The 27,817-nt window shown below is 35.3% G+C and overlaps 1 protein-coding gene across 1 annotated transcript in view; it reads right to left on the bottom strand.

Moving 5' to 3' along the window:
• The window catches only part of LOC145768856 (sodium channel protein type 9 subunit alpha-like), a 43,370-nt gene extending 31,968 nt beyond the window's left edge, over positions 1–11,402 (bottom strand). Inside the window, exons 1-11 of the mRNA XM_082580462.1 lie at positions 11,286–11,402; positions 9,457–9,606; positions 9,038–9,156; positions 7,178–7,273; positions 5,919–6,047; positions 5,040–5,155; positions 4,084–4,240; positions 3,525–3,720; positions 3,019–3,139; positions 2,094–2,151; positions 145–286 (exon numbers count right to left, since the gene is read on the bottom strand). Coding sequence (XP_082436588.1) covers positions 145–286; positions 2,094–2,151; positions 3,019–3,139; positions 3,525–3,720; positions 4,084–4,240; positions 5,040–5,155; positions 5,919–6,047; positions 7,178–7,273; positions 9,038–9,156; positions 9,457–9,606; positions 11,286–11,402 — 1,401 coding nt within the window. The remainder of the gene's footprint in view (positions 1–144; positions 287–2,093; positions 2,152–3,018; positions 3,140–3,524; positions 3,721–4,083; positions 4,241–5,039; positions 5,156–5,918; positions 6,048–7,177; positions 7,274–9,037; positions 9,157–9,456; positions 9,607–11,285) is intronic.
• Positions 11,403–27,817: the final 16,415 nt, after the last annotated feature.

Below are 27,817 nucleotides of genomic sequence, written 5' to 3'. Positions count from 1 at the left end.
GCACACGATAGGCCTACTCCAAATCCTATCATTATTTTAAAAAATCTTAAAAATAGTCTATTGCAGATTTTGTAATAAATTTGTCTGGTGTATTTCCTCTATTTAACAACAGAATTAAAGTGGTTATAATGCATAAGTATTTACCAACTGGTACAGATTTTCCCAATAATCTTGGGCCATCAGTCGAAACAAGGCTAGAAATGCATAGCGAAAGTCATCAAAATTCGTGTAGCCATAGTTGGGATTTATTCCACCGTTGTAACAGGTATAGCCTTCCCAGCATGTCCTGCATATGTACAGTATTTTTTGACATACCGTTACTATATTAGTCGTGAAATGGTGCAGTGGATAAGGAACTCGCTTTCTAATCATGAGATCCTGGTTCGACTCTTGATAAAAATTGGTATTGAAAAACATTGCTCCCCTCTATGCAGGGTGTAATACATTGAATGGCCGTAGTTGCAGAAGGAAAAGCGCCCAAAAGAAAGAGATGAATGAATTAGCCACCCGAGTTTAGTTTACAGTTTTACAGTTACAGTTTAGTTTACAGTTTTGTACCATCTTCCTAAACTCAACATTAGACAAAACTTTGGGTTGGGGACACTCAATTTCCACTTTTACCAAATTTCATTTTTCGGGTGGAATGCATACAAACATGTTTCTTTGAGCATTTGAGCAATGCTCATGCCTGAAATTTGAAAAATGTCAGACTTACATTCGCAGACTCAAAACCACAAAGCAAGCTAATCAAGCAAAAACTAATGTATGGTGAAAATGACAACCGTTAAATTATTTATTTTTATGTTTGTTTAACAACTTGGGTTTGTATCACTGTTTGCAAACGTACTTTTTACTGGGTTTAGTATAGACCAGTGGTTCTCAACGGGGGCGGTACCGCCCCCAGGGGGCGTTTTGATTTTTTAGGGGGGCGGTATGATTACCTCGGCTTAAGGGAGGCGTTTTGATTATTAGGAGGCATTCTTTAACCCCATCTACCGCCCAGCGTAACGATTTCGTTAAAGGGTTCGTATTTTCGTGGTAGCATTTCCTACCGCATAGGCTACCTGGTAGAAAAGAGTTGTTGTGTTGTTCTGCTACATACCAAACAGCGAAACCCACTTGACATATCCATAAGAGGTGATATTCGAAAGTTTCTCACTGGCTTTACACCGGATGTGAAGAAACTGGCTCTTCTCACCAAGCCCAAGACTCACACTGACTACCACTAGGCCTATACTGTTTTCATTTTCATGCTCGCAAATATATATTTGCTTTTCATCAAATATAGCTACTAGCTTCTAAAACCCTTACAGCCTGTTTCACCCTAAAAGGTGGATTATCAGAAGGTCCTTATATTCTTACAGAAATATAATTCTATTTGAATAAGGACCTTTTGATGATCCACCTTTTAGGGTAAAACAGGCTGTAAGGGTTTCAGGGACTGGTAAAAGCCTATATTGGATGTAATTCGCTCTGCTTGGCATTGAACACTTTTGTAGCATTAACAGTATTTATTGTTTTATATTCGCTTTTTGTAATTAATCGTTATTGTTGGGGGGCGGTAAAATTTTTCCAGTTCATAAAGGGGGCGTTGGGCCAAAAAAGGTTGAGAAACACTGGTATAGACTGTAGTTGTGCTACATACAAACAAACATGAACCGTGATGCCGTACCGGTTTGGTATAGTTGCCAATATTTGTTTGAGAATCCAAATAACAATCAATGCACTTTAATTTGCACGGCATTACAATTGTGTTTTTCTTAACATTCCAATATGTCGCACGTGGCTAATGGTACCATCTACTGGTACCATCTACTGGTACCATCTACTGGTACCATCTACTGGTACCATCTAATGGTAGCATTTATTTTGTTCCGGGGTACTAAAAGACATTACAACAAATATTCGCAAATCATGTCAGCTACAAACATGCAGAACTGCCGGAACAAAACATTCTAAAGAACCGTTCTTTTATTTAATACAAATATCTCAGATAGTAAATGTATTATTTGTACATTGATTTAATGTCTGCAAACGTTGATCAACGTGCAAACGGTGCGTTTACCGAACTGAATGTTACCATGAGAACATACCCGCTGCCAGAACCATTTCCACACACCAAAGGATTTCCATTTACGAAGCAATAGTTACCTGAAAAAACAAGATTTCAAATTATTTGGGATTTTTTTACACCAAAGAATTGAAGCTTGAAATAAAACTCCAAAACAAGCAAACGCATGCTCGTTTGAAACGAGCTACATAAAACGTTTTTGTCGTATCCAGGCTTACCCCCAGTGTTCAATGATTTAGATTACGTAACGGAAAGGCGAGGAAGTCAATCTTCTTGTCCACGCTTTGGTAAGTCTTTAGGTGTCTTGGCAAAGACTCAGCCACATGGTTTTAAGCGGTGTCGAACCGGAGCCTTTTGCGAGTCAAATCAAGGCTGCCGTCACTCGGCTATGAAGCAGATAAATTAGACATCAGTGCGGGGTAACGCTAACTAGTGCGTATTGCGTGTATCTGTCCCTTGTACATACAAGAATGGGGATTTCCGATGTTCGCTTTCTCACAAAAGCAAGACGGACAAACAACTAAAGTTTGTGCAACCGAAATAGAAAACGGATATTCTCTCATCTGAAAAACGGATATTCGCTGCTTTGCGTCACATCAACAGTGTTAATTAAAGTTGGACACGGAGGATGGCTTATTTTCCTTTCAACTCACTAAACCTTTAATCACCAGACCTAAGCTTGGATACGACAAGAAATGCTGGTAAAAGGAAACTGTTGTTACATTAAAACAGAAAAAAACTCCCACTTTTATACTTCAAGAAAACTGAAAACTGCAACAAAATTAGGCAGAATCTGTAAATAAGTTGAATGTTCATGACATGAACGTGCTAGGCAATTTGTTATCATGATCCCAGACAGCAAATCAATCCTTTTTTACATTGAATCAACGTCTGCAGACGTTGATTCAATGTAAAAAACGACTGAATTGCTGTCTAAGCTAACTTACAGTCGTTATTTGTCCATTCGTCGAAGCTGTCGTTGTTCCATCCTTTTGGCACAGTGCCATTGTGACAGTATTCGGCTGGATTCTCGCGGCACACCATCGGTAAAGCTACCAAATGTCCAGGCTACAATACATACATGTTTATAAGAAGTCATCTTTTTCCTTACAGTATTAGTGAAAGGGTTTGAGCTTAGTATCTATGCCTTTCAACAAGTGACGGATCCAGGGGCAGATGGGGAGCAATTGGGGCCATCATCCCCTTAAAACACAGAAAAGTAACATGCTCGAAGATCTACTCATCATTATGGTGTGTTGAAACCGAAAATTATTTGCCAGATCCGTCCCTGCTTTCAATGTACCATGTGTAGTACTTCAGCCCAGCAAATGAAATTTTTCAATAAATCTGTTTAACGCATAACCAACATACTGCGGAAAGACGATAAAAAGTAAATTCCTGGATGACTTTATCATGAACCATCAGTAAAAAAATTGACAAATAATCCACTTACAGGCCATTTGTCTCTTGTGGTGTTTAGAAGCGGAGAGGTGTATGGGATCTTATCCCCACCGAGTATTTGGTAAACAAATTGTGATTGTGTAAATTCAGGATCAATATCGTACGGACGTACGATGGGCAACTGAATTCCGTAGTCGGAAAAATTTTGAAAGTGATACGCCATCCGCAACGTTTCATTATTTTTGTCTCTGCACAAAATAGAAATGATCTGATTAAATGAGTGGTAGGTTTATACTATAGAATAAAAAAAAATTTCTCATACTTGCGGTATAAGGTTTTAATACTAACTACGTCTTCCTTTTATTTACAAAACATAATTGACATGACATGGTTTAGATTTCCAAACAAAATTAAGGCAAAGATATAGCAAGTATTTTGAATACCTGGAAACGTTTATTTTGAACGATCCCATTTACTTCACAGCAAGGCTGCAAAACAGAACTTTTAACTTTGGTATCTTGTATTTAGCTTTAGCTTTCTCGTTCAACTTAAACATGTACTTGACCTTATATTTTGTAGCTTGTCATTAAGTATCATACATATTCACTTACCCAGGTGGCCACGTTTTCATACATTTATTCTTCAAACTTCCCATGAAAAGTTGCAGACCTATGAGTGCAAACACGGCCAGACAAAACAGAGTCAAAATCATTACATCTTTCAAGGCTTTCACGGATTCAATCAGAGCGGAAACAATTCCTTTCAAACCTGAAAAATTACTTAATGAATATGAAATGTATTAGAAAAAGCCATATTGTACAAAAAGAATTCAAAGAGTTATGATGTAGAAAGATAGATTCTTTTGATCACAAATTTTTCCCAGCCTCGGTATTGATTACAGGTTTTTTGGGCAATACTTCACAAACGTTTGTGTCCAATAATGCTTCTATCCACTGCTCAACCATGGCGTCACGCCAAAGCTTATTTGTATATCAACTGTGAAATCGTAAATTCATGAAACACCAATGCGAAAAAGAACAAACGATTCCTGACATAGTTTTGCATTGACTTTGTAAAGGTAGATGAAATTCCATGCAGAAAGCAAGTGATATTGCAAAGTAACATGATAAACAATAAAAAAAAATCAAAATGCAAAATGAAATTCACACATGTAATGACATTGCAATAAACTTCAAACTGTTGCAAATGCAATCATGGTATGACAATGATACGCATCAGCAGTTAGTGCTGTTGAATTCTAATACGAATGCTTGTGTAATGTCTAGCTTATTTGACAAGGTAAAATGTAAAGCCTATAAACAGATATTAACTGCCAATGAAATCGGCGTTGAAAATACTCACCAAAGAAAAACAATTTGACTGTATTGTATAGCCTAGCCTGTATACTCGTACAGTGCAGTAGAGTTTTCTAGATTTTTCCCCCATTAGTTAACCACTGCACGTCACCACGACTGCACTGAATCAAAACTTATGCAAATATATTTCACAATCCGTTAACTATAAAGCTTTTTTTTATCAACTATGTTAACTTCACAAAACTTCAAACCTGGAATTACAGAAATAGCCTTCAAAGCGCGAAGGACTCGAAACGCACGAAGGGCCGCCATTCCAGGTATCCCCCCTTTGGAATCAGCTGTCGCTTCGATGATCAAATCCATGTAACTGTATGACGAACAACCATTCCAACTAATTTCCTTAGCTCAAAGGTCTTAACGTATTAAAATTTTAATGCAACAAAAAGCTGCTGTGTTTGCGAAGCAAAGACTTGTTTCAAAAATAAATGAGAAATGAAGATATGAAAGTAATTTAAAAAAACAAGGAAGTTTCATGCAGGCAGTCAAGAAATGGAAGATCAGGTTAGTTTTATTTTTCGTAAAAAACAAACATGAAAAATTTTGCAAGAAAATGTAGTAAAAGATGTCAGTGATTATAATTCAAGCAGCTAACTTGCTTAGAAAAAGAACCTTCATTAATTGAAATAGCTTTCAAAGTACGTAGAACGCGAAAGGCTCGAAGAACAGAAAGACTTTGCACTTCCACATGTAACAATGCTAAAAGCTCACAGAGAAGGCTGTAAAGGAAGACAGGCAAAAGAACATTTGTATACACAGAATAAACGTTCACACGGAAAGATGTTTTAGTTATCTAGTCGTACACAATTTTAGGACTAAGTCAAAATTTTAAAACTGTGAGTTAAAGTGTTTTTAAATTCAGTTCTTCAAAGTCTTTTTTATATTTTATTGTAAAAATAGGTTATTGCTGTTTAAACAATATCAATAAAAAATAATAATGAAGTATTCCCAAACATTGTTAAAAATATGGTGAAAAAGTGAAATTTTATCGGTTATAGAGTGTTGGCAGCTAACTTAATACCATTTCAAATAGGCTTCTTGTGACAAGGTTGTTTTTAACTACAGTAACTTACGCTGTTGCTATGACAGAAATGTCAAGCAAATTCCAAGGGTCCCTCATGTACGTAAAGTGAGGATAAATAAAACCTCTCGAAATGACTTTGACAATCATTTCAAAAGTATAAATTGCAAGGAATATCCTCCTGAAACGTAGTGAATAGTTGGTTAAAATTCAAGAAAAAAAATTGCCTCATGTAGACTTGCACCTCATAAAACAACATAATAACATAAGTGGTCAATAACTACATATGCACTCAAATATAAATAACATGCACCGGTCAAGGGGAGAAATGTATTAACACCAAAACAGAAAGTTCTACAATAAACATACAGGTTCTGAATTCTGATACAAAGTGTTGATGGAGTACGTTTGTGTTAAAAAATCTCGGCAAAAGTAAATGGGTGTAAAAAGTTGAGATGAAAGAGGAGTTGACCACAATTGCGCTGAATATCAACTACCAGCAGACGTGTCTTGTGATACAATAGTTATTTTACGTGCTCGATGAAGAAATAAAACACTAGATACTTAGAAAGGAAACTGGCTTACAAATGTATGGATATTATAGCAATCTCTTGATCACCTTTTGACCAGTCAGGTATCAATATTGATCCTAATAGTCATCTCCAGTCAACTATGTTTAAATGTTGTTCTATGTGAATAAGCTTGATTGAAAATGGTGTTATATCTGTGATATAACCACATGAGTGTGACAAAATGTATTTGAAAAAGGAAACTCTTTTGGTTTACTTCAACACATAAGTTAACTTCTACAAGCTGTATTTTAGTTGATAGAGAGGTTACTATTGCAAAACACTCAACATTTTACGTTAGCTTACATTTTAAAGTGAGTTATTCGAAATTGACTGAATTTGGTAATAAATTACTTAAAACATTTCCAATGTAAAAGCATATACAACGGTCTTGCATGATGACTTTCAATGTAGCAATCTTTTGTTTGTGTTTATACAGTCCTGGTAAATTTAGTTTATTGAAAAGTATAAGGGAAATAGGAGTAAAGGAAGTCGCTGCAAGGAAAGAATCAGCCTCCTTCCATTCGGTGTTGTCCTCCACCAGTGGGGACAACGCCGAATTTGGATGGTGGTGATAAGAAGCGTATATACGTGTATATACGTAGGCTTTATACGTGTATACGCGTTTATATGATAGTCATCTTCAGTTAGAGGCCTCGTACACGTGCGCCATTTCTTTGTGACTGGAGGCAAAACTTTTGCTCAAAGAAGAAAAAAAAAAGGTTATGGTCTATATACTTACTCTACATATTTATCAACCCATTCCATGTCTTTGGTATCCATTGCCATGAAGACACAATTGATGAGGATAGTGATCATTATCATGGAATTGAAGAACGTGATTGCAAGAATAATGCAGTAAAGGAAAATAATGTAGTAACAATGAGATACTTTACAGTAGTTTTTATTCGTAATCGATTGAAGCAACTTATAAAATGATAGTTTGGGAAAATTGTTTATGATCAATCCAACACAGAAACCATTTCTTTGGTGAAATTTCCAAATTAAATTTTATCCAAACCGTTTATGGAAGTTATTTAACATGAGAGAGGTTTTTATTGAAGACACTTTTCTTAGAAATCTTTTGTTGTATTTTTTCTGCAAAAATCTTTTCGTATTATGTAACTACGTAGCCTACGGTGATGCGCAATTCTAAAAAAGCAATGGTGTTTGACACCCTAGAGGCCATTAATTCGGGGCATTAAAGCATTGAAAACTGTTTGTTGATTTCAGACCATTACAGTATGACACTGCTTTTATTTATTGCATTTCCACTCCACTTTCTCGATGGGTTCTTCAGTGTGGTTTTAAAACTTACAAAAACCATTCACTTCAACTACTGTATGCAAAAGAAAGTAGCAAATTGTCGAGAAGTTCTCTGAGCGATTTTGACCAACCAAATTTGTTTGCTATGGTATACAAAGAAGTTTAGGATCCAATATTTTGTTTACCTAAAAAAGTATGCTATAGCCTTTATTGTGTTTGGTAAGGAAATTAAAGCTAGAAAATTTTAAAAGAATTTAAAACGACGCAATTGTGTGCATGTTAATCAGGATGAGAAAGTTTCGTAGGCTCATTTATGATAAAGCATTTTTTTTCTTTGTTCGTTTTCTTTTACCGGTTTTTCTTAATTTAGAGAAACATTGAAATACGCTTTGATTGATGAAAAATGTAATGACTGATTGACGAAAATAGCTTTTCGTGACGTTGGAGAGGTTTTAAAGATTGCTATTACGTAATAGAAGGTTAATGTTTATTAATTTATAAGCCGATAGATTTCGATTAAATATAAAGTTGACATTTAAAAGACAAAATTTAAACATATCTTCTCACTAGATAGTTGTAAAAGGGTAGCAACAAGTTTTTAGCAGTAGTCTACATGGTTTAGCACAAATGAAGCTAATATCTTTTATAAATTTAAACGTTTTTTTTTTACCAAACTGTGTATCGCTTGTTATACTATTTCCTTACCTTCAAAAACATGTCACTCACATTATCAACAGATCAATTAATCTCAACATAGGAAATTTAGGGTGGTCAAAATGTAATTATAGACCCTCGGCCCCAGAAGCTCATACGAAGAAGAATATTATTTAACATCCATCTTACACTGTAGCCTATCAAAGCTATGAGGACAAACTTTTATAGTTGAACTTAAGAGAAAAAGAACTTTCTTTTTGCCACCCCAGGTAAACCAAAGGAATTAAACAACTAAAATAAAAATGAAATGAGCTAAATATAAACCGCCAAAAAAATTGTTGGTTTTTTTAAGCTTATTTACTTTGCCCATGAGTTTGTTTTGGTTCATCTCAAGATTTGTGTGTAAGACAAATTAGTAAAATTTTTGTTTATTTCGTCGAAGTTTGTTTACACTGTAGTCAAACCAGTTCTCTAAAACTAATGTAAAATTGATGGCACAATGACGACATTTCAAACAATAACATTTATTTTTATCCATGAAACAATGCTTCAAAATATTGTGTAAATAACTTATGCTAAAATATAGAAACAAACATCTCCTTGTGAGAGCTATGATACAAGCTCGTATAGCCCTAAACATCCAGTCACCAGCAGTAAGCGGCTATATGTCAGAAAAGGATATTGATGAATAAGTATTTGTGCAGCAAACTTTCGCACTGGATTGAGAGGTCCGAGGCAGAAGAAAGATCTTGTTCCACTAAACCGATATATAGAATACTTGTTGTCCATGATAATGTAGGTCTGTTATAAAGAAAAATGAGTTTACATGAGCAAAATGCTTCAGAGTTTGAATTGGGCACTTACTGTAGCCTATATGTAATCGTCAAAAAATACTAGATTATTCCAAAATAAAACTTCGTCACTAAACTTTTCATTAAGTCTTCCTTTGAATTCATCAATGATCTAAAAGAATGCGTGGTGCGACAAAAATAATGAAAAAAGCAAAGAGAAATTCTTAAGCAATAATTGTTCATTCAACAATGTTATACAGTTCTAGATGTGGCATTGAAATAAACAATATCGTACAGTTTCAATATTTACATTTTTATCATCATAATAAGGGTCCGGATCCACCAATGGGATGCAGAGCGTTCCATCCACATCGCTCTCAAGATACTCCGGGAGCTTTTTTCCAGCTTCTAAGTCAGAGTTCGCCTTCAAATGCTTGGAAGCCTGTTCAGTTTCTTCCGCCTGATTTGTAAAAATAAAACTCATTTAGTGAAGTACTCCCTGAAAACAAAGGTTACCGTCGAGAGTAGCCTACAACATCTTCTTTGCTCACTATTCTAATAACTCTCCTACCTAGAGGTTTGAAAAGAAGAAGAAAAAAAAACTTGTCAAAAAGAAGTCTACTTGTAATATTTCTAAAGAAAATGTCGCTTTTGTAACACAAAGTTGATATATAAGCAAATTTAAAGTTAGGGAGCGAGTTAGCGTTTTAGGTCAACAATTCGCCTCCTGTTAGGTAAGATTTTATGTATAACATCATTTCAATTGAGAAAAACAAAGTAGGCTACCTTATTTAAGACGATAATACTAATGAATTTTTTTTTTTCAATTTGTTTTAGTCTAAATTTCTAAAACATAGAAAGTTGTATAAGGATGTTGAAGGTGTGAAAACGTTACTGAACTTTAAACGCAGTTTGCAAAAAAAAAGATTAATTTTATTCAATAGTTTATTTAGGTGAATTCCGTCATATAAGACCAAATTCAACGAGATCAATGTTTGAAAGTTTTGATTCTGCATTCCACAAAAAGGCAATATATCATAATAAATAACTGCAGATAATCATAAAAACTCAACTAACCCGACCCGCGTATTTAATTATGTCCTTCTAGTTGATACATAAAGTAACCAATAATGTAGCATGTCAATACTGCAACAAACATCTGGTGATGTGTGAAGTTTCCAGATTGATTTCTTGCTGCGGCGCTTCTTATGGGATCGTGTAGAAAATTAAGTTCAGACAGGAAACAAGGTTGGAATACTATCTACTACACTATCGACACATTATCTATCAATGTCTTGTATACTGACCACAAGATAGACATGTGGACATAACAACGCTCGATGAATACACAATCCATTGGCTGCTGCGCCTGGATGTAACAACATGATCTGTGGCGGCCTCAAACGCAAGAAGAAGTAATAAGATAGTCACAAAAAAGCAGTTGAGTATCTAAAACGCGATAAAAATCCCTTTGAAAGTATAAAAGACACACGAAAAGCAACGCAAGAAGTACAAAGAGTACTCAGAACCAAATCAAGCAAAAATAACTCTTAAAGCAACAAATGACCCATTACAGTTTAAATCTCGAAAAGCAACAAATGATTTGCTTAAAGTAATTATAATAACTCAGCAATGTAACAAAGATTTACTAAACCCAAGCCGCTCTTATAGCTCAGTGATTAAGCGTCTGACTAAAGATAAAGCGGGGCTGGTTCGACTCTCGAAGAGTGCGCTTGAGGAATGTATTTTAGGACTACTCTCCATTCAGCGGCACCTAGTAGATGGAATAACTCTCCGGTAACAACACTTCAACAAATATCGGAAATTTCACTCTGTCAATCTCGATAACCGACCCTGCGTCAGTGGTTCAAAGTCTCTACAAGTATGCGGAAATGCCAAGATTAAGCCCTCAAAGAAACTTTCTCAGTTCGAGAATAGAGATTCCATCAAGCAATCAAAATGACCTACAACAGTTTACATCTCAAAAATCAATAAAAGATTCGTTATAAGTAATTAATAACTCAAAAATGCAACAAAAGATATACTATATATAAACCCATAAAACTCATGTTAAGAAATCCTGCAAAAAAGTATCTTTTTGCCAGCAGCAGAAAAATGAAGAATCTCTCCTGTGGTTACCTTAAATGTTTTCTTTCTTCTCTTGTCATTGTTCAAGACTATTCTTCTCTGTTGATCTTTCAAATGCTGATTCGTCAGAGGAGTAAAATCCACGTCAAGTAGCGTCAGGGTTGACATGACGTCAGGATTTCGTCATCAGCAAAACCTTAATGTCAATCTGGAAAAGAAAATTAAAATTTGTTGAATTTATAAAAGTCTGAAAAGAACTTATTTAAGGAAAATGTGGGAATGAGAAAAATTACAGCAGGTGATTTAAAAAGGTTTCCGTTTACTTTTGCTGAACTTTTAACCATCAGGCATAATTCTGAAGCTGAAAAGCATTCGAGTTGACGCAAATCATTATTATTGATCTAAATTAGATTTTTTAAATTGTGTTAGTTTTGTCATCTTTTTTTTATTATATTTTTATCATTTTTGCACTACTTTGTAAACACCAAGACAATAACTAAAAATTATATCTAATAAATAATGTAAAAAAAATTTGGGCCATAGAATTATGATATGGGGACTAGGTAAAAATTCCCCACTGTTTCAAGTGCTTTCTACAGTTTGTGGCTATTGCAGTATGTTCCAGAGTACATGACAAACAAAGGGGCTTAGTTTTAATATCATTGGCCTGAAAGACAAGGGGTTGCCCTATATCCCTCTTGCTGATGGCTGTATAAGTAATTGCAAGCAGATTTTTAATGGAAAACCGTATGAACACTAACGGATGATTTAGCGAAGACTGCATTGGGAATTTGAAACAAGTTTTATTCCTTCGAAACTGGAAAACTTCTCACAAAAGAAAGTAATTCGAAGCAAAAATATGACAAAAAAAACTTTAGTAAAAAGTAAATTTTGAACACCAGAATTGAACACGTTTTACTTGATTTGGCCGAAGAAACAGATTTATTGCCAACGTTCATTCCTATATGTTTGTACAATGTATTGCGGTACAAATTTGGTGTAAGTGATAATTTTGACAAGTTTTATTGAACTTTTTTGCGTTTGAAAACGACTCCACAATAAATATGAACTACAGACGAACGGTTTTGTTGAAGAAAAGTTATTTTCAATTGGGACTTAACCCAATTTGTATCGATAAGCAAAAAAAGGAATAAATTAATTTAAACGCTGCGCTAGACAGGTAAAGCATCTTAATTAGGTTACATAACAGAAAAAACATCAAGAAATCTACAAGTTGAATTCGCGCATGCAAACAAAGTTGTCTTGTCCTTGAACTAAAGCAATAAAGGGTTGATATCTCTGACGTAGATTAGTGGGTTACTTTGTAATGATAACGTCATAGCTACAACAAACCTGGCAAAAGAAATCAATAAACATCTGAAAAGAAATATCGCTATTGCTTCTGTTATTTCAACGTGACCAAACGTTAAATTTGATCAAAACTACGCAACTGTTGTCTAACTAGGTTTAAGCAATATCGATAAGGGTTTCTTTTTTGTTAAAATATTTATGACGACCAAAACGGTCTTTTGAATTAAAAGAAATTCGATAGCACCGAAATGCCCAATCAGAAGGGCAGAATTGAACCACGTGACATATGCATCCGTGCCTGAACGCAAGTAACCTTTTAATTTCTAATTAGAAGATTAGTACAGCTTAACTGCACAGATAATTTATCCAAGCAAAGAATTTCTTTATGTCTATGTGGCACTTCCAATCGATGTTGTTACGACAATCCACTTAGTCTGAACAGAAAGTTCTTTGATAGAGTTAAGAAAGCGACTTTCTTTCAACACTCGAAAGGACCTTGGTTCGAATCCCACTGAGCGCACATGGCTTCATCATAACAATTACAAGCTATCAGCCCAGGTAATAGGCTACAATATGGAAGTCTACTTTTTCATATTACTGTGTAAGGTGAAAATCATTTTTATAAATTTTTAGATTGGCAACGCTATTGCAGCTGAGGTATATTATCTAATTATTGTTACTTCGCTCATGCTTAGTCCTAAAGCACTGCACGTTTTGCCTTTTTTAATTAACGTTTACAATATGAACAGTGGACGTATATATACTGTCCGCCCCGTTAGCTCAGTTGATTAGCGCGTGACTTCTGGAACGAAGAAACTTCAAGGGATGTCCGCTTGAGCAACGCATTATAAGGACTGCTCTCCATTCAGCGGCTCCTGATGGATGGAATAATTCTCCGGCAATAAAACTTCAACAATCGGAAACTTCACTCTGTCAATCTCGGTGACCGGGCCTGCGTCAGTGATTCAAAGCCTCTACGAGTATGCGAAACTGCCAGAATCAATCAATGGTAGCATTGCTACAGTAATACCACGCAGTATCTCGAATTATTAACTGAAAAAAGCAGAAAAGAAACTAGTCGGTGCCAGCAACATTGCCGCCTTGGACAACACCAGACCTGGAATCGAACCCAGACCTTAGTGATAGTGATCAAAGGATGTGTGACAGATTTCTTTAAAGCGCTTGGCCGTAGGAAAACATAAGGTCATACGTTATGGAAAAAAACGCACTCAACAATAATTGAATTTTCACTATTTGCACCAGTATCGGTATGAAATTGCATTCCAGCAAAAATTTATTATAATAAAATTTTGTTTTTTGTTTTTCTCATGCTAATGTTTTGAAATATTCCTTCGGAAATACGAAATTCTATAAATTAAAAAAGTTCTTGAATTTGAAGACAAAAATGTGAATGTCCGCAAAAAGTTAATGTGAGCAAAATGAAATAGAATTTGTTTGCCATTTTTTTCGAATTTCAGTGATTGTAATTAAAAAAAATAATAACAGGCGTTATTCTTACATCGCTTCGTTGATTTTAGACGTTAAATCAAAGCAAAATGGACGGATTTTCTAGTTGAATCTCATTTTGCTGTACGACATCTTAGTTTTGTTAGAATTTAATTTTTTTTTGTTACGTCACAAGATACCAAACAAACCCTAGCATAACGGACAGGCCGACTGCGTAATCAGGTTCATGTGCAGGTACAAATTGATATATTTGCTGATAAAACTCGTACATGTCGGCCAAGTCATAATATTTAAACGGTCTTACTTTAAACTTTCACTGTATGACCTTCTACACAAACAAGACAAAAACACTCAGAAAATTAACAAAACACCTTCCTTGACGTAAACGACTGTTCTGTCTCCTCTGTACGCATGCCCAGCAAAGGAGACGAATCATTTACTGACGAAAAGTAATAATAATCCAAAAAAAAACGAAGTGTTTTTAATGATGCACTTCGATTGGGGGTAAATCTTGTTTTCTATTTTTGGTTGCAAGCTTGAGAATGCGCATAAGGTAATGTTGGTTAAGCATAAATAGCATTGAAGTCCGTGCAAAAGAACTTTCTCAGTTCAAGATAACAAGGCAACACCACAGTCTGGTACAGTGCAAACAACAAAATGCTTAAAATTCTAGAAGATATTTGTGACTTCTTCACACATTGATTGTTATGCGTTTATGCACTATCATTTTACGTTGAAAACACGTAAAACATGCGTTTTTGTGGCAGATGCCACGGTGATGTGCATTCAAAGTTTTTATAACACAATTCTGAACGTATCATATTACTACAAGAAGGTGTGATTTTTTTTCACCTTTCAAAACAAACAGCCTGAAAGAGCGCTTAGTTTTTCTTATCAACATAAAAATATTTTTAACAAGTAATTGAGTCTAATAACTTGCAGACACTGTTTTATTTTAAAAACAGACTTTTACTGTTCACAAGCTTATTGTAACAAGCTATAAGCTAAACACACTAAACAATAAAACTTTTGCTTAAATCAATTGTGAATAATACTTCACTTAATTATCATGTTTTTATCTCCATCTATTGTCATTAATATTTCTGCGTCGTAAAAGAAAAAAACGTGACTTGTAACATGCGACATATCTCCATGCCAATGATCATAAAAAGATGGTAAAAATCTTATAAGATTTGAAATCAACATGATAATAATTATTTTGATAGACCAGTCTTTATGTTTTGTTTTTTATGCTATTTGTTATTTTTTATGTTTCGGTCTTCATGTTTTTGTCTTTTATACCATTAAAACGGTGGATAAACCTAAACATTAAATCGGAACTGTAAAACTAATGAGACAAATAAATAGGTAACAAATCTCGGAAATCCTGTGTCTAATTGTGCATTCGACAAAGTTGAGAGACTTTTACAAGTCGACAGCTGGAAGCTGCTTGTTTTGAAAGTAGATTTAAATTGCAAAGCATATCAATAGTTCCAGGTTACTTTTTTGCTTTTGCTGTTCGAGACTGTGCAAAAAAAAACAGTGAACTAGAAAAAAATCATCGACTTTGATGCCACTGATGACGTAATTTCAAAAAGAGCATGGAAATATTTTGGTTCTACTACCGCAGATAGATCACCAGAATATTGGCGAGAGGCAGTGTTTGCAGTAAGACGAAAATTTAATGCCAAAAAGATCTTTGCGGTTGTTGCATTTCATTCTTTCATTTTTAAAACTTGGTATTTTAAAAATCGATAGGATTTATTATGATAACAGAACTTGCTTGATAAATTCCAAAAAAAAAGGATTCTTTTTTGCTGATTTTCTGCTGAATGAGTCAGACCTATTCACTAATCAGCCATGCAGCTGCCATTTCGTCGACAACTCATTTATATTATGCTTTACAGGGTCTGATACTATTCGGTGAGTCCGATTCGGTGAGTTCCTAACCTCTAACCCAAACCCCTAGCCCCTAACCCTAAAACGGCAATGATAATTAGGCTACGGTAGCCAATAATTAAAAAAAAAAATTGAAAAAATCCCCCGTTGAGGGATCGGACTCACCGAATCGGACTCACGGAATCGGGCCATTCGGTGTTTTACAAGTATCGAAACCACTCTGAAGGGTTGCTTGTACACTGCTTGTAGAATTTTGAAACATAGCTGCAGGAGATAGGGATGCAGTTGCACCCCCGCAACAAAAACAAGTCGTGGATTTTGGAAAACTGTCTCGTTATTTGGGAAAATTGTAAATTGTTACGTTTTTAAAAATATATTTGCAAAAATAAAATTCGGGCAAATTTTGCTTGCATCCCCAAAATGTTTTATTTTCCTACAGCTATGTTATGAACTCCTCGATTGACACAACTTTACAACTGGCAAAACGGAGCTTCAATTGTGACGTCACGGAAAGGCAGTAAAACTATTTGAATTATTAATGGTAGACAAAAAGTGAAAAATTGTCCATCTTTGAATCACCATCTGGAGATAAAAAAAATTACAAAATTATCGGAAACAACAGGTCAATTCAATCATTGTTCACAAGCTCTGCAACTGCATAGACATTACATCACGTAAAGTGAGTCATTGGCATTTACGGGCCATATGGTGCATTTCAGCCTACTTCGTCAAAACAAGAGACGATATACTTTGAAGCTTATTGGAATTTATATGTATGTACAGCAAATAAAAAAGTTGGGTAACTGAGTGCCATAATTGTAGCAAAAATATTTATACTAGTACTTCAAAGCAGTTAAAATCAATCTTATTCAAAAAGACATAAGCACAAGAATAAAAAAAAAAGATCAAAACGGGTTTTCTATGGCAGCTTGAAGAATGGCAGAAACGAGCAGTAAACCAGTGTCTCAATTGTCTAAATGTAGCTCTGGTCCTGACTATAAGGTGCAGTAAAACGCTTTTCTTTTTCTGAAATATTTCCACTGGTTGGCTTTCAACGCCTTGAATTAAACCATTTGAACTACTTTGATATCTCAAGAAACTTAATATTTGCACAAATAAAGATGCATTCAAAACGTGCACTGGCTTGTTATAAAAGAAGCATGTTTTTACAACAAGCGTTACCAGTAACTCTGGGGTAAAAAGACAAAACCACGCTCTCGGTGATAAAAAAATTACAAAATTATCCGCAACAACTGGTCAATGGATTCATTGTTGACAAGTTCTACAACTGCATAGATATTGCATATGGCTTGCAAAACAAAATCTTGCTAAGCAAAGCGTAACTAATACAGTAGGACGTGCCGTGCCACATCCAGGAAAAACATAATCCAGAAAAAAGCATGTAGGCCTACATTTTCAGTGTTGTTTTTGTAAAATTTTCTAGCTGTTTTTCTCACCCAACTATGCATCGACTTAGCTGGCGACATAGGGCACGACGGACCCCTGATGAAAATTAGCACCAGATATAAAAAGTTAAAAATTTGGTCATGAGCATATATCAAAAACTGAAGAAAACTAAACTTAAAACACATTTTTAAAGTAAAAACACTCCTCACATAACTAGGTTAAGTTAACAAATTGATCAACATATTTCGGTATGCAGACAATATAAGGTAGGTCTTGTAATGTATTGTATGTTATTGGGCAGTGATTTTCAAACCGTGCGCCGCAAAGCGATTCAATTTTTACTGGGAAGCCTTTGATTGTAAGGAATTTGTAGGAGCACTCAGAACAAGTCTAGATTGCAAGTGGGCCTTGAAAATCCTTTCATCAACATTAAGCACATTTTAGGACGCTGTGAAAACGCTTTGAGAATTACCGTAGTTGGAGAAGGTGAGAAACACGTTTGACAAATTTCAAAATGTTCTGTTAGGTAAAAAATCATAAAACGCCCAAAGACAATTTTGTGCTCACTGTTTTATAACAGCGATGGGAAAACAGCAATCAGAATAACTGCAACTTTTGTAACAAATTTTATACATGTAAAACTAGATCGGTGTCTGATGTGTCTTCCGTTCGAAACGTTTTTTTTTTTTATAAATAGAAGCAATTTGCTATAAAGGCATTTCAAAATTTCTTTAAAAAATGGATTGTCGAAATTCTTCTGATGTTATCAAAAACAATTTTAAATTTAAATTCAATATTGAACCAAAACTTTTAACCCCAACTTCTATCGAAACCTACCGTTCTTGATTAGGTCAAATACAAAGTGTGCGTCGCAACCAAAACTTTGCTGGATTTGACGTTTGAAAATGGACATACAGTACTTGGTGTTTCCATGAACAACGGTTATTTTTTGGGTTTTTGAGACTCGGCCAAACCAAAACTTAAGATTAGAAAGTTCTTTTGATTGAAATGGAAATTTTAGATAATCTCGAACTACTTCAATGCAGGACAAATGTAACCGCAATTTTGCTGGAAAAAAAAAGAAAATCAATCATTTTATTAAATCAATAAAAGCATTTTATTTTAGCCAATTTTCTATTGCTTCAATGCAAAAGCGAATTTTTGAAGCGTGTAAATCAGTGTGCTGAAAAAACACGATTAATCACAACACTTTTCATTTGTGTGCACAATTATCTTTTTATAGTTTCGTTCGGAAATTTTTTTCTATTGTGAGTTTCAAGCAAAACAAGATTATTTGGTAATTAATTATTATTGAGCTATGTGAATTTAGAAACTTCAAAATGTTGTAGAAAATCTTGACTGAAATTTTGTTGCCACGATTTGGCTGCGAGTTCAATTCACTGTGAAGAATCGTTTGTCAAACAGCAGCCTATTCTTTTTAACAATAACTCTACAATTTATTTGATAGATTCACCTAAAAAAAGGTGTTGCCAGTTTTGAAGAGAATAAATCTCGAAAGATAAATGAGAAAGAGTTAAGCGAAAGGAGTGTCCACACCACCCACAACATGTTCTGCTATCCAACTCCCAGGACCGTTGAGAGGATCATTTGGGCCAGGTACCAACAAAATCCTCAGGCCTCAAATTAAGACACTTCTAAGAAAATGCACTATATCCAAGCCAAGGAATACACTGTGGTTTCTTTGAGTATCCAGGCCATTTGAAAAAGGTGACGACCCCCTGAAATCATTCTGGACCCGAGTCTAAAATTAATCCCTGGAACTCCTGTCAAAGCCTACAAATAACTACAAATACAAATAATGCAATTACTCATAATGCAACCGAACTCCCCACATCGCGACAAATATTGTTGATGTTGGTAACGCGGCCTTTCATGGCACATTTAATTCCGTTTCGTGCTTTTCGCCTTTGTCTGGACCGCGTTATCACAGCGTGTAAAAAAAAACGACAAACATTGTGTTCCTCGAGTGTACTCTCGACTGCCAAGAAGCAGATGGTTTTAGGAAAAGTCTTGATGGCTAGTGTGAAGGCTACACCGGTATGGTTAGCGAAACACAATGCTCGCTGTTCTATAGTGAGTAGTCAGGTAGTGCTGACGCCAGGAAGATCGCTCCTTTTCAACTGAACATTGTGTTCCCATAACCGTTGCAGTCGGACAGAAATAATGCGATTACATCGGAAAACAATTGTCCAATGTTGAATTCTCCAGGATAGTCAATAAAACAAGGTAAAGCAGAAACTACAAACAAAAGCTTATTGCGGTGAGGCAGGGAAGTAGATACGGGGAACTGATGGGGAGGCAATCGCCTCCAAAAATATGTTTTAATACCATTATAATTCATGTAGAATGATGTTTGCCCCAAACAGACGCTTTTGTGTGCGTAAAGGTTTTCAAGTTACGTCACCACACTGAGGGCTGGGGACTCCACAACACTCTGTGAAGTAATAATGCGACGAAAGAGACTGGGAGTTGTCAAATTAAGTATGCACGGTGACTTGGAAAGTTCCAAAATATCAATTACGCACTTAACGGGTTAACAGTTCCAGCGTTAATATCATCACGAAGTCAATCCCTTCGAACATGAGCGGCAACGCAGCAACCAGTAGTTGCACTATTGATGCCCTTTATTGTTCTCCCTCGAGCACTAATTTCAGCAAGAAAGCCTCGTACGCCTTATAGACAAGATAGCCATGAAGACAATAGAAATACAAGGATCGTGATTAAAACAAGCACAAGCAATCAATTTTTTTGCTTTTATTGCTTTTCCAAATGCTCTTCTTCGTAAGCCATCTGTGCACATACCCTTTGCGTATATCTGTCGGCAAAATGTTGTAGGCTTCGGCTTGAAAACATTTTTCCTTAGTGTTATGTTAGCAAATGATTAATCAATGTGACTGAAATAACCACGTACAACAAGACAAAATTTATTAAATTAACCTCGAAGATTGGCAAAGTTTCAATTAGGAAAGGGCAACTCTGCCACAACTTCCTTTGAACTAATTAGTGACTTAATACAGTTGGGAGCAAAGGATATTACTAGGTCAAGTCGTGTTACCTTGACACTGCAAATAAAGCTGACAAATATCTTCAAGGTACATGCATAAGAAATGGTGGTGATTGTATTGAGCGGAACAAATACCGGCTATTGCACGCCAAAACCAAAAATTGTCACTTTTTTTTAAAACTTAATTTCAGCATTTTAAACACCAGGAAATATCGGTTAAAGGATTTCATACTTAGCTATGTTGATAGTGTCTAAAATAAGCCAAGTAAAACTAACAAATACGTCTGTTTTAATATGTTAGCCACTCTTGTCAGGTAATTTATATTTTAAAATTATACTTTTGTAAGAATCGCATTTAACGAGATCGAAGAGTTAAATGTTTTATTTGTGCTTCTAAAGATCTATTGCGATATTTGCGAGTTTTTAAAGAATTGCTTGAAATGCCATTGAACAATCTATTAGGAAAGTTTACGCATGACATGTAATGGCTGCAAGAGCAAATCGATTTATGAGCCCACACGGAAAATTAGCCTTCCTTAGTCAAGTGAACTTTTCATCCCCTTCTGACTGAGAGATAATATTTTTAATTTAAAAAAAAATTACAATTTAAATCGAAATATTGCAAAAAAAAAACTGCCTCAAAGGTGGAATATTGGAAAGTTGCATTTCCCCAATCGCGACACGCTTTTATTATTATTGCATATTTGCATCAGACAAGGATGTCCGTATTCGAATAAAAAAATAATAATAAAAATATGCAAAACGAAAAGGCATACAACCGTACACAAACAGTAGAGGCGCAAAATAAAAATAACAGCAAAAGTACTAATGCGCTTTTTATTGCTCTTCAACATCTAAGGTTGTTCAAACAAATATAGAAATTACTTTTTAATCTTATGCCTTAACGGTACTCGTGCTGCTGCATAAATTTCATCCTTACTTCTCTTCGATATATTATGCGGGAAGAAACACAATTGGTACAGTTAAAAAAAACTCACGTATGGCACGACTTGGAATCGAACCAAGAACTACTGGAAACACTTGCAAGGCCATCAACTCGTCGGCCGCTGAGGTGTTAAAACGTCATAGTGGGAGATTAGCCACAAGAATACTAATTAAAACATTCTGCTGTAAGTGCAGTAATTGCAGCAAGGAAGTAATCTCACAAAAAGAATTAATAACCTTTTCGGTGAAAGGTCTTTTGTTTCATTGTGTAAACAAGGGTTTGTAATATTGAGTAAACATAAAACTTTATTTCAGCCAAGAACAAGATTTAATTATTTTCTCCCCCCTTCCATGGTATGTCAAAAACAAAATATGAAGGCGATTATTTCTTTTTGGCATTGTTCTTTCGCTATACTTCTCCCTTGGGAAACAGAGCTTAAATAATTAATAAACGCAGCCAAGAGAAACACTCCACCTCTTACAATTTGTGAGAGCAAAATAGTTAGTTTTCTCTTCTAGTATCTTTTAAAACTGCGAAGAGAGAATGGCGCCACACGAATAGGAAGACAGAAAAGAGTAATTTGTTGGATAATTCACATCGACCAGTTTATCAAAGTTTCGGTCAATATTAGTTCCAATGCTAAGTCTGCTTCTGGTTTTTAGGAGTATTGCATTCTTTGGAGACCCGCTGTTAAGTGTCAGCTCGGATTAAAATTGAAAACTTTTCACATCAATAAAACGTTGTAAATGATAATGTCAACAATAAAAATTGGGTGTTCTAAGATCAGCCGTGCGCTAATTAAGTAAAATATCGACTCCTAAACTCCACTACCTTTCAACGGCTTTGCACTCCAGAAGACAACCCATTTCACAGATTATTGGTTAGACCAGACTGGATACACTTTCTGCTTCATTACTGCTTTAGACATGCATATTTTAAGGCATTTAGAGCAATGCAGGGAAAAAATAGTTTCACTGACGTACAAACGAGTGAAAGCACTTCTCTTGTTGATGGAAATTTAAAAAAAATAAACCGTGTTTTTTGTTTTTGAATGAAAGTGAAAAGTTTGAGTGTCCAAATTACACTTCTAAAACTTTTTTTTGTTAAGTTGTAGCAGCTCACTGTAAAAAGAGGGCAATAGAAAAAGAGATAGCTCCAAGAAAGTGCGACTTTCTATTTTTAATAATCAAACTTTTAAATAAATTCCACTTTTGAATCCTAAAACCGAAATGTAAACACCTATAAATTCTTTAACAGATCCCAGCTGATGACAAATAACAAAACGTTAACAACACTAAATTCTTTTGATCATTTAAAATTCCTTCAGCCTTCACAAACTAAATTTTAAATGGCTACAATGAGAGGTTACAGTTATAGCGAAGCATCATGAAATGTCTAATTTCCGTGAGGTTAAAATGTGTTTCACAACTTTTTCTTTCATTCAATATTTACCAAAGTTACAACATGCACACCGTAAAGTTCGATAAACCATCCACAGTTGATACAATCAACGGTTTGGTTCATTCAAACTGCTTCGGACAAACTTTCCTACAAATTGCTTATGACAAGTGTCACTTTAATGCAGCCAGTCATCCGCTAATTACTTTAATGCATGCACTTTTATATCTGCATGGCCAACCGGCGAAGGCTTCTTCACTCCACGCAAACGCTATCCCTTTTTGAACGATAACAATTAAGCCCTATCATGGTGTGGTGTTTCCTAGTCGATTGGCAGGCAATAACTTTGTTTTGATTACAGGAAATTGTCCGCCCCGTTAGCTCAGTGGTTTCGTGCCTGGCTCAAGATCACGCGGTGCAAGTTCGACTCTCTGGGTGTGCGCTTGAGCAACGCATTTCAGGACTGCTCTCCATTCAGCGGCACCTAATGAATAGAATAATTCCCCGGCAACAACACTTCAACAATCGGAAAACTTCACTCTGCCAATCTCGGTAACCGGCCCTGCGTCAAGAGCCTCTACAAGTATACGAAACTACCAGGAATAACCTGTCAAAACTTTGTCAGTCCGATGATAAAGATTGAAAACAAAAAAAAATATTAAACTAGGATGGGGCCTAAAAAGACTGATCATTTGATTTTTTCTTAGGTGAATAACGTTAATTAACAGTCTGCGAATGGCATCAAGTCAAAGCTTTCTGATGGCTGAATTTTTTTAGCCATCAGCACAAAGCGCACATGCGTCTGAGTTCATGTTAGCACCAAAAGGTGAATTGTTTTACTAAGTCTGTGTCTGCAGAATTTTCATTTAAAAAAATCATGTCAAGAAATGTCAAAATTTGCAAACTCGGAATAAAGATTTAGAACATTTAAAACAAGAGTTTGCTTCCGTACTAGTCAACCGCATGTATGATGGAACACTGAAAAGCAATGAATAGAGACTTGAACCTTATCAAAAACCAAAAGAAACTTCTTACAAAGCAGTTTCATCTGACTTTACTTTTTTAAACAAAACAAGTTTACGACGTGGCATCTACGCATAATAACCTAGACAGCAAATTGAGTGTTTTTGCTATGTAAAACAAATCTTGTTTCTTAAATGCTTTCAAGTCAACTAAACGTTTTGTTTTGAGTGGACAATACACGAAGCAGGATGATCAGCAGAATGAACACCAGTCTCTTATGCTTTGGAGACAAGTAGGTTCTCACTAAATGATTTTAAAAAAAATGCTAAACCATGGGTCCTGGGACATGTACATGCACATAGTCAACCGGCAATCATGATATTGGCAATGTTTTTGTCTCGCCAGTGCCTCGCTTGTTCTAACCATTGGGTTACGCATTTTTGCAGTTACCTTTTGTTTGAAGTGGTGAGTAGACGACCTTGTTCTGATAGATTGTAATGAACACCACAAAATGGCCTATACAATGTAATGCGTAAATATGTTGTTAGATGACCCGAAATCAGTTCCATCAATATTAAGTAAATATAAACTTGAAAAGCAATCAGTAGTTTCAACCAATAATACTGTATTGAAACAATAACTCACTGTTTTACTTCTCAGATTGCACCAGAGTCTTTTGTTCATTTAAAAAAGCTTCCAATACTTGAAATCAATAAAGTCCAGTTTTGCAGTCCACAAAAAGCGCTTAGCCGATAGTTCTAAGTTATACTATTGTGGCTAACATATCTGAAAGTGACTTAAGACCAACACAAGCTTATAATTTGCAAGCATTGAAAATCAAATAAATAAGTACGAAAATCTTTCAGACGCTTCCAAAACTAGACTACTTGTTTCAAAATTTTGCACGTGCTGTGTCTATTCAAGTTTTTTTTTTCCAAAACACCGCATAAGAAATTGCAAGCTTAGTATACACAAAAGGCAGTTTTGGTTATAATGCATACGAAAGCGACATAATAAGAAAGTATAAATGTTCAAGCAAATACCTGTCCTTAATCATTGCTTCCCTTGTGCTAAAGAAGTCCGTGAAAGCTGACTCACATTTGCGTTGCTGATTAATAAGATCAATTCAACCTTGCACCTGCTCTTGGTTCGACTACCTTTGGCTGCACAGGCTGTGTCTTTGCTAAATACTTAGTGATGTACTTACAGAGACTTGCTCGTTTGAATTTTCTGTTTACTTTTGAGATAGCCCATTCAAACATTTTACTCACAGAAAATTTTATCTATTACCTTTGCAATCATAACTACTGTATATATATTTTGTAATGGGTTGCTTTTTACGGTATATCTTCATCATATTGATTTGAATCACCATTCCAATCTACAACAAACTCATGGTAGACAGTATTTTTTTGTTTTCTTATGCAAGCTTAGGTTGATATGTACGGACACGTTTTGTTGTCGCTTTATGTTGAAAAAAATGCGTTTTTTTTACGTTTATGATTTAAATCATTTGAAAGTAGGAAAATGACCTGCTTTGAAGTTTTTCTTCAACTTTCAGCTGCATTGACAAAAACACAGTAACTTGAATTATATATCATAGGCCCTGTAGGCCTAAGTAAAAGTGGACTTTATTTGATCTCCTTTCTATCGGGCTAGTTATCTCACCGGTAGTTAGGCTACTTTTTGTCGGGCTAGTTGAGTAGATGGTGAACACTAGCCTACCACTTACTTAGACGAAATTTAGTTCGGTTATCAACCTCAACATAACCAAAATAGTGTAGTTCACCAGCTGGCTGTTGTGATCGCACTTCATTTATAAAGGAATTGCATACACAGAACTTACAACTATGGTGATTCAATTTTGTGACTTCGATTGCTAAAAGTAAAAACAGGCACGGAAACAAGCATAGGTAGCCTGAGTACAAGAATAAGTACGTCGGTTATGGCCTTTTGGTTAATTGCTTACATCTTATTTAACCTAAAAAAAGAAGATTTATATTTAAAGACATATTTTAAATTTTAAAACAAGCTATGGTATCTAAATAACTACACGTTGCCTTAGATTGCTTTAAAAAATATTTTCTGTTGCAGCCGCTAATTTAACTTCAGTATCTTTTCACTGTGCACAAGCTACCGTATATCTTTACAACCCTACACCCTTACCAAAACGCACCTGTTTGCCTTTATCTCAAGAAATAAATTGATATCTTTCTATCTTCAAGCTTTACAGTTCTACTCCTATCACAAAGGTAATGACCGTATTGATTGCCAAACTTTCCGACTGCAAAGGCAGTTATGTTTTTCAATACAGTTTTTTGCTTGCACTGCAAACGTAACAGCGGAGAGACAAAGATCGTCACGTAATTTACGAGCCTCTGGCGCAGCGTCTCCAGCATGAAGAAAGAAACAAAGAAAACTAAAAATTCTTCTCTTTTCGATGCAGAAAAAAGAAAATGAACCAATTAAAGGACATTTTTTCAACAGAACTTGAACAATCAGTAAAGCAACGAGTACCTCTTTAGTTTCTAATCAGATAAGTGACCGTCTGGTTTTATTTTTCGTATTTGATACTGAGACCTCTCATTTCAGCATGATAGATATTTTTTTTTATAAAACAAAACAGTGTTAAATTATGCACTTTAAAAAAAGCGAGTGAAGACAACTTGAAATGATAAACTGGTCATGGCGTAAACACAAAGCAAAGCACAATCGCTAAAAACTCTTAATAGTTTCAAAACGGCAAGATACATTATTATGATACTTTATTGTTCCTTTCTAACGGTTTTGACAGAGCTGACTGCTCATTCTTGTTGCAGTATGTTTAGGCGAATAAAATTGAACTCGTTCGTATAATTTTTTTTGTGGTGCCTGCTTGGGCTGTACCCAAGCAGTGAACAAATATTTTTAGATTTCTTTAATGTTTGCCTGGGTTGAATTAATCAAAAAAGTAATTTACTGGCTAAATGACGTACTATTTCATCAATCATTCTAAACTCTAATAACTACAATGTTTTCCATTGTTTCCAGCACAAAATGTTAAAAAGACTTCAAATCTGATTTTTGTGATGGTTTTTGATCACCAACAGAAGACCATTCTCTTTTAAAAAAATTAGTGAAAGAAGACAGAACATGATCTCAAGGTCTACATTGTACAACTTGATCAATCACATCAGATCAATATAGTTTTTTGTCTAAATACGTCGCCTAACTTTTAATTTAATTTTCTCCAGAAACTCCGCTAATCTACACATAATTGATTTGCCTCACATCAAGAAGTATTTACGTCACGTGGTGTATTACCTTATCACTTTATGAAAAATTGCTTAATTCGATTTCAAATGCTCACGCTTTGCCCTACGCGTTTGCTGAAATTACAGCCATTAAATCACTCCTTTTTTACATTGATTTACGTCTACAGACATTGAATCAATGCAAAATGAAATGATTCACTAGCTGGAAAACGACGTTTTGTTATAATATGCTGCCGATATCATTCCATAATTAAATCAAGCCAATGAACAGCTGACGTTTCCCAGCAACGCATTTGGATCTCAACCCATGCGGCTCTGGGTCCCCACACAGCGAGAGATTGGAAGAGAGAGAGAAACTTTTATTTTGTCTGTTGCAAGAATAGCACGGCACAATTATACACAAGATGAATGGAATAGCACCATAGCCATCTGGGTACCACAACAGACAGGAAGCAGCAATAGCATTATTTATGATTATTGCTTTACTGATATAACCATTATGACGCCACACACGCACCAAATAAGAATTTGTTTCAATCCTAAACTCCGTTTCGCTGCGCTACTGTGAGAGACAGTAAAAAAATCTCGGAAAATTCACTCCGTCTATCTCGGTGACCGGGCCTGGGATTTTAGGGATTCAAAGTTTCTACAGTCTACAAGCATGCGAAACTGTCAGGATTAAGCTCTCAAAGAAGCTTTCCCAGTCCGAGGATAAAGATTCAATCAAATCAAACATCAAATCTTCAGTGGATTCAACAACAATATTATGATAAAAATTGCAGATAGGACTAACAACATAAGATTGACTCAAAAAGGAGCCCTTCGAAAAATTTTATTGAAGTAAGGCGATTTGGATAGGAAACCTTGCATAAGGTGGAAATGACGCCAGCAAAAAATAGCCCTAAAACATCTG

The sequence above is a fragment of the Aplidium turbinatum genome, chromosome 4 (genome assembly GCF_918807975.1).
Source record: "Aplidium turbinatum chromosome 4, kaAplTurb1.1, whole genome shotgun sequence".
NCBI lineage: Eukaryota > Metazoa > Chordata > Ascidiacea > Aplousobranchia > Polyclinidae > Aplidium > Aplidium turbinatum.
The sequence above is the reverse complement of the archived record's forward strand: the minus strand, read 5'-3'. Positions and strand labels throughout refer to the sequence as shown.